The sequence below is a fragment of the Gadus morhua genome, chromosome 16, assembly GCF_902167405.1.
Source record: "Gadus morhua chromosome 16, gadMor3.0, whole genome shotgun sequence".
NCBI classification, from domain to species: Eukaryota; Metazoa; Chordata; class Actinopteri; order Gadiformes; family Gadidae; genus Gadus; species Gadus morhua.
In genome coordinates, this window is record NC_044063.1 from 24,556,907 (window position 1) to 24,564,406 (window position 7,500).

The 7,500-nt window shown below is 46.0% G+C and overlaps 1 protein-coding gene across 5 annotated transcripts in view; it reads right to left on the reverse strand.

Annotated features, from left to right (window-relative positions):
- The window catches only part of fat3a (FAT atypical cadherin 3a), a 153,805-nt gene that overhangs the window by 34,870 nt on the left and 111,435 nt on the right, over positions 1-7,500 (reverse strand). For all 5 annotated transcript variants that reach the window (XM_030381615.1, XM_030381613.1, XM_030381614.1 and 2 more), the window contains 5 exons: positions 7,394-7,500; positions 4,534-7,262; positions 3,044-4,418; positions 376-572; positions 1-82 (listed from right to left, as the gene is read on the reverse strand). The exon at positions 1-82 is cut by the window's left edge and continues 72 nt beyond it; the exon at positions 7,394-7,500 is cut by the window's right edge and continues 104 nt beyond it. In XM_030381615.1, coding sequence (XP_030237475.1) covers positions 1-82; positions 376-572; positions 3,044-4,418; positions 4,534-7,262; positions 7,394-7,500 — 4,490 coding nt within the window. The remainder of the gene's footprint in view (positions 83-375; positions 573-3,043; positions 4,419-4,533; positions 7,263-7,393) is intronic.

Consider the following 7,500-nt stretch of genomic DNA (forward strand, 5'->3'; position numbering starts at 1 on the left):
CCACGTCAGCGTCCGTGGCTCCGACCTGCAGCACCGCCCCGTCGACCGGGATGTCCTCCGAGACGGACGCCGTGTACAAGGGCTGGAGCGCGACAAACAGACAGAGTGCAGAGTTATTCACAACACTTGTCTTCGTAGGTGCAGCCCTTTATCCCGGTCGAGGCCACAGCAGCACTGTGACCAGGAGATCTGGTGTCAACAAAACAATTCATGCATGTTTCATCATCCGCACGCGTGAAGTAATGTCTGACGATACACCAATGCAAAAACAAATACAGATTCTCTTCTTGTAAGCCTGAGCAGCGGAGCCCTGTTTCATAACATGACACAGGAGGTTACAGTGGAGGAGATGGTCGTTAAAGCGCCCCTCCCTACCTGGTCACAGACAGGACTGTTGTCGTTTGTGTCCGTGACTGCGACTTCCACTGTTGCCCTGGTAACGAAGAGCCCGTCGCTGGCGGTGACGTTGAGCGTGTAAAGGTCCCGGTCCTCCCGGTCCAGCAGGCCCTTGACGTACATCTTCCACTCGCCCTGCACCAGGCCCAGGGCAAACACCCCGCCCCGGTTCCCCCCTGGACCACGGATGGAAAAGGACAAACAGGCGTGACGACAGGGTGACTGTCGGGACATTATGGTGCTCAGGCTTAAATAGGGGGCCCTGATTGGAGATTATCCTCATTCCCGCTACCAGAGCCACGTCAGATATTTACTAAATAAATTCCCGTTATTTTGACAAACTTCAGCCCACAGTGCTGAAGTTTCATATTTTTTTCCATATTTTTTCCATTCTATCTTTTATTTACCATCAGGGGATACACGCCCGGATTACCTCTCTGTACACCATTTGGTAAAAGTAATTTTCCTCAAATGACAGGAAATGTGTGTGTGCGTGTGTGTGTGTGTGTGTGTGTGTGTGTGTGTGTGTGTGTGTGTGTGTGTGTGTGTGTGTGTGTGTGTGTGTGTGTGTGTGTGTGTGTGTGTGTGTGTGTGTGTGTGTGTTTGTTTGTTTGTGTGTCAATGAGTGTGCGCATGTGCAAGCGCCTTTGTGTAGGGCTCAGTACTGTGGTGTGTCCTTCTGTGTAAACTTCCATGTCAACCACTGAGAGCCCTCCAACTACTGGAGCTCTCCCCCCTCAGTGCTCTGATCACTGATGAGTGCACCCACACACAGATGCACACTTCCACAAGCAACGGCTCACACCTCAACGCTAACCCGCTGGGCCTCACTCCCCTGCTGTACAAATAGTGGGAAATTTGGGTGTGTCTGTTGGGGTGTGGGGGGCTAGGAGATTGCAAGTCTGATGAGTAAGAAAATTAAAGTTTTCATTCACTAATTTCACTAAAGACAATTACATGTTAAAAGTGGTTATTTCATTTTTTATAGATGTAGGATGCACCTGTAAACAAATAAAGCTGCAAAGAAATTCTGGCCATCTCAGTGAATGCATGCTGTTTTGTGAACTGCTTTCATCAAGGTGTGTGAACACCTAATATAAATGAGGCTATCTTGAATATGGCAACACAAATGGATTACACCCCAAAATAATACTTAAGAATACAAAAAACAAACAAAACTCAAATAGCGTTATAGCATGAATTAAGCACCCGTGTTTAGCTTCAGATCAAATCGAATATGTCCCATTTCATACAGCAACAACCACACTATAACTGATTGGGTTTTATCTTCCGGCAGCAAGTGGAGAAATTCCTTTCGGTATGTCTACCCTATCTGCTTTGTGCACATCACATTGGTTTTCCTTTTTTATCTCGTGAGCGAGAAAGGTCACTTTTGGCTAGCTTTCTGAGTTACACACTTTTGGCGTTTCAATTCATTCACTTGGTTTTTTCCATGCTTTCCCTCCAGAGAAACCCAAAACCTAGGGCTATCATTGCTCTCTAGCCATCTAGCTGTCATCTATAAGGTCATGTCTTTCATTCTCAGCCGTCGTGTGTCTGCGTTGGCTTCATTAGAATGCCACCCAGCAGAGGATTCCCCGCCTATTTAAAAGTCCTTCATTAACGCTTCGCTTCCTCTTATCCTCTACCCACTAGCCTGCACTCCCCCATCAGCACTCCTGTCCTCTGTCACCCTTCTCTAGGGGCCCTCCCAGCTTCATCATTACTCTCTCACTTGTCAATTAGTAGGGAAGAATGCAGGGGAAGAAGGGTTCCTGATCAACATCTCTGTAATGAAGCGTTTGAGCCTTCCACCTGATTTCTTCTTTGTATCCGTTCTGCCATTGTTCCTATTTTTTAAACATCATTATCTTTTTCTTGGGCTTGTGCATGTAAATAAGGAAAGATACACAAAATGAACATTTAGCCAGTAATTGGCTGTCGTATTGTTGTCATTAGGGGATTGTTGCTATGACAGTGACCTCACATTGATTTGTCTGAATCAAAAAAATAAATAATTGAAAACTAAACATGAATTTAGTTTTTAACTTTAGGATGACTCATGCATCCCAAAGTTTGTGGCAAATATAGTAAATTATGACCAGAGGCCAGACAGCCTTCATCAAATACATGTCAGGTTGTGAAGTGTGTAAACAGTTTACTCAAACTATTTAATATCCCTTTGGCCTTGGGCAAGCTGTAATGTACTGGGCTACTGTCAAGGGGTGTGGAATGCTAATTTTCTGTAGAAAAATGTGCTAACACATATCTGGCAGAGCTGATATCAGCGTGAAGAAAAATTGCATTTCAGTGCAGGACACTGTTTGTTTTGTAATCAGGCCGAGTTCTAGATACATGCACACCCACTGTGCACACAGAAACATTATATGAATTATACATTGTATTGCATCTTTAATTTAATATGATGAGATTCATCCTCTTGTTTGCACATGGTTGTTATGATGGACAGTGATCAATCACGTAGCTCCCTGACAAGTTGATTAACCTTAATAATAACTCTTTTAAAACCGATACATTCATAAATAAATGTACATAAATCTGGTCACAAGGGAGGTTTAGCATCGGTTAAGCATGAACAAAGGGATGGCCAGAAATATCTAGGACAAGAACCAAAAAAATCACTTACCGGTTATGTGGTAGCTGACTTGGCGGTTAAGCGGAGAGCTGTCGTCATCTCTGGTGTTCAGCACTGCCACCACCTCCCCTGGTGGGTCGCTCTCTCGCACAGAGCCTTGATACCTCTCCTCCAGAAACGTTGGGGGGTTGTCATTGACATCAGTCACGACCACTGTCACCGAAGTGGTAGATGAAAGAGCAAGGTTCTCCCCGAGGTCATAGGCCACCACGGTGAACGTGTAGGACGGATCGGTCTCATGGTCCAGCTGTTTGAGTGTGGATATCCAACCGGAGTTGCTGTCGACGCTAAAGACGCCAACCAATCGGTCTTGTTCCCCTGCGGCTGGCTGGGTTGCTGTCCCAAGGCTGTAGGTCACCTGACCATTGGCTCCGGAGTCTGGATCCAATGCATGGACTTGGATTATTCTAGTTCCAACAGGCATTCCCTCCATGATCGTAGCCTCGTAAGAGTTGGATTCAAAGGCAGGCTTGTTGTCATTGAGGTCCAGCACCTTGACCTCAACATCTACCGTGGTCACAGAATCCAATTTTGCCTGCTGAACCGTCGCAGTGACCTTGAAATAGAAGGCTTTGATTACCTCATGGTCTAGATGCTTTTCAAGCTTAATGATGCCTGTATCCTTCTCCACCACCAATACCGCATCCTGGTTGTTCTCTCCAGTCTCACCATTCACCAGGGCAAAGGCAGCAGAGAGAGTAGCATGTCCAAGAAGAGTGCTGAGGCGCACCATCCCAATGGAAGCGCCTATGGGGGTGTCCTCTGGAATGGTGAATGAATACTGGGGCTGGGTGAAGGAGGGGATCAAAGCGTCTGGTGCGAGAACATGGATGTAAACCGATACCAGAGAATGTCTCACAGGGTTGCCGCTGTCCACAGCCTTGACAAAAAATGACAATACAGAGTTCCTCGTATGGCTGAAGCTTCCTTTTGTTACCATCCAACCATTGTCAGGGTCAATCTCCAGAATATCCACCACTGGTACATGGGCCTCACTGTAAAGGGAGTACGTCACTTTGGCATTTAAACCATTGTCAGGATCATAAGCTTGGATCTGGGTTACTAGAAATCCTTTGGCAACGTCAGATTTGACCGAAGCTCGATATTCAGTTGCACGGAACTGGGGTGCATTGTCATTTTCGTCCAATAGGGTAACTTGTACTGTGCAGTAAGAAGCACGGCCCCCAGAATCCTGGGCTTCAACTGCAAGAATTATGTCCTTATTGGCTGGGTCCTCACGGTCCAACTTCTCTACGGTAGTGATAAAACCATTTCCATCAATGCTAAATTGGTCCCTTCCCACATCGTTAACAAAAGAATAGGTGATTTTGCCAAAAGCCCCTGGGTCTGCATCAGTTGCCTTCACCTGAAATAGAGACATCACAAACAATGAATACATCTGGAAGTATAGATATATGCACACTGTAATTGTATCATGTATTAATATCATTGATAAAGAAAGAAAAGCAGATTTGAATTACCTGTATAACTTTGGTGCCAATGGCAGCATTTTCCCGTAGCTCTGCATCATATGTACTTAATCCAAAGAGTGGGCTGTGCAGGTTGGCCCCCAGCACTTTAACATGAACCTGTGCAGTGCTGGTGAAAACGCCGTCAGAGACTGAGACGTTCAAGCTGTAGGCAGGCTCCATCCGTTGCTTACGATGACCAGACAGAATTATAATCCCTGTTTTCGAGTCGATCAGGAAATTCATCCTCTCATTGCCGGATAGGATGCTGTACACCAGCTTTTCTGAATCTGAGCTGTCAGCATCAGACGCTTGGACACAGGTCACAAAGTGCCCCCTGGGTGCGAGCTCGCTGACGTAGGCCTCGTACAGGAGCTGGTTGAAGACCGGTGGATTGTCATTCATGTCATTCACTACAACCACAACTGACACCTCGCTCCTCAAAGGTGGGAACCCGTTATCCGTAGCCCTGACGGTGAAGTGATAGCTCTGGACTACCTCATGGTCAAGCATACGAGCGGTTAGGATTAAGCCGCTGCTACTATCAATGTGGAAGTAGTCTGTGCTGTTGTGAGTGTCTGAGAAAATCTGGTAGCGTACTATGCTGTTCTTTTCTGAGTCCGAGTCTGTAGCGATAACTTGAAGCACTGGAGTACCAATCATAGCGGTTTCTGACAAGACAGCCCTGTAAGACATTTTTTCGAACAAAGGTTGGTTGTCATTCACGTCTTGAACAATCACATCCACGTCTACTTCAGCACGGGCTCCAGTCAGATAATCCGTGGCTCTCACAGTTAGCCGGTAAGAGGAGGCTTTTTCGTAGTTCAGAGAGTGGATGACACTAATGACTCCTGTATCAAATCCAATGTCAAACTGAAGGGACGGATCTCCTTCCACAATAGTGTAGATAATGCTTTGACCTTCGGGGCTTGTGGCATTAATACCAAGTATTGGTGTGTGCACTGCAACATCCTCATTCACAGACACAGAATAGAATGGTTTGTCAAATACTGGCATAGCTTTGTTTACTACAGTGATGGGGAACTCTATGGTCGTAGAAAGAGGTGGGTGACCACTATCTCTGGCATAAATAACCATCTGGTATTCCACATTAGATAGGTCTGATTCAAAGGCCTTCTTGAGGGTGAGGATTCCTGTATGCCTGTTGATTTCAAAATGCCCGTGGCTGTCCTTTAGGTAGTAAGAAACCTCTCCATTGATTCCTTTGTCCCGGTCTACTGCCATGACTCTAAAGATATGTGAACCTGGCTCAGCCTCGACTTGTACAGCCGCATAATATGGCAGCCCAACAAATATAGGATTGTTGTCATTGATGTCCTCAACTTGGACTTTGACCATCACTCTAGCCACACGCTGGCGATCGTGTTCCCTTCCTGCTTCAACGACTAGCTCATAGTTTTCCTGCTCTTCTCTGTCAAAAGGTACTCCTGTGGTTTGAATTACGCCAGAAGTTGGCCGGATTCTAAATCGCGTGCCAGCATTTAACAGTGTGTACTGAAGAGGTTCATTAAGACGGTTTCCCACAGCATTGACAACAGCAACTTTGGTGATGTTTGTTATATTCTCTTGGATAGACGAAGAGTAGATACTTTGCCCAAAGCTCAGACCAGAGTCGAGAGCTTCCCTGACCAAAATGGTAACCAGAGCTGTGCTAGAGAATTTACCATCGGACACTTTCACATTCAGGCGGAAGCGTTCTTTCGAGAAGTTGTTGTTTTTAACAGTGATTATTCCACTTGAGGAATCAATGGCAAAGTGTTCCAAAATTCCATCTGTAAGGGAGTAGGTTAGCTCTGTAGGTACGTTTCGGTCAGGGTCAATGGCTGACACCTTCAGAGCCTCCACGCCCACATAGGTAGGGAGTAGCAAGACAGTCTCGTATGCATCGTGGGTGAAACGAGGAGGTGAATCATTGGTGTCAACTACCTCTATGATGACCTCGGTGGGACTGTCTGCTGTCAGCTGTGGTCGTCCACTGTCCCTTACATGAACATGAAACTGGAAACTAGAAAATGTCTCGTGGTCTAGATTGGCAATGGTCCTGATGGAGCCAGTGCCGGAGTCAACCGTAAAAAACAATTTGGCAGTATCCTCAACAATCTGATACACCAACAGCGCATTTTGATTATGGTCGGCGTCAGTCGCCTTTATCACCAAGGGGGAATCATCTGAATTAAGAACCACACTGTTGACTGGGGCAGCTTCGCTTATGCTACCACGGTAACTCAGATGCTGGAACACTGGGGTGTTGTCATTCTCATCCACGACTTGAATATGCAGGGTGGCATTTGAAGCCATCCCAGCCATGTTGGTGGCCTGGACTGTCAGCGTGTAGGATGTTTGGGTCTCATAGTCCAGGGACTTATGTGTAGTGATCACGCCGCTATATTGGTTTATCTGGAATTTCCGCTGGCTGTTGCCCTGTTTGATGTCATAGGTCAACGTGGATTGGCTCACTGCATTTATTGTTGTAACTGAAGTTCCAACTGCAACGTTCTCTGTGATTTCAGACTGGTACTCAGGTTGAGGGAATTTTGGTCCGGCATTATCAGAGAGGGTAACACTAATACGAGCAAGCGTGGTTGTGGACAGGGATGGGGAGCCATTGTCGGTGACTCGGACAGTCAGAACATAATGACCAATGGAAGACAGGTCCAAGTCACGAGCAACGGAAATGATACCCAAAACGGGCTCAATTTGGAATGCATTCCCAGCGTTTCCTAAAACAATAAAGAAGAAAATAAATATATGAAAATATTGTGTTTGAATTGGATGAATGTGTGAAGTACATTACTGTTTCATTTGATTAAATGTAAATAATGCATAATAAATAAATATAAATACTTTTTACCTCCTTCAATTGCGTAGTAAAGTTCTGCATTGGCCCCTTTGTCTTTGTCCAAAGCCGTTACCTGGACCACGGCCGACCCCACGGCCGCCGACTCATACACAGAGCCT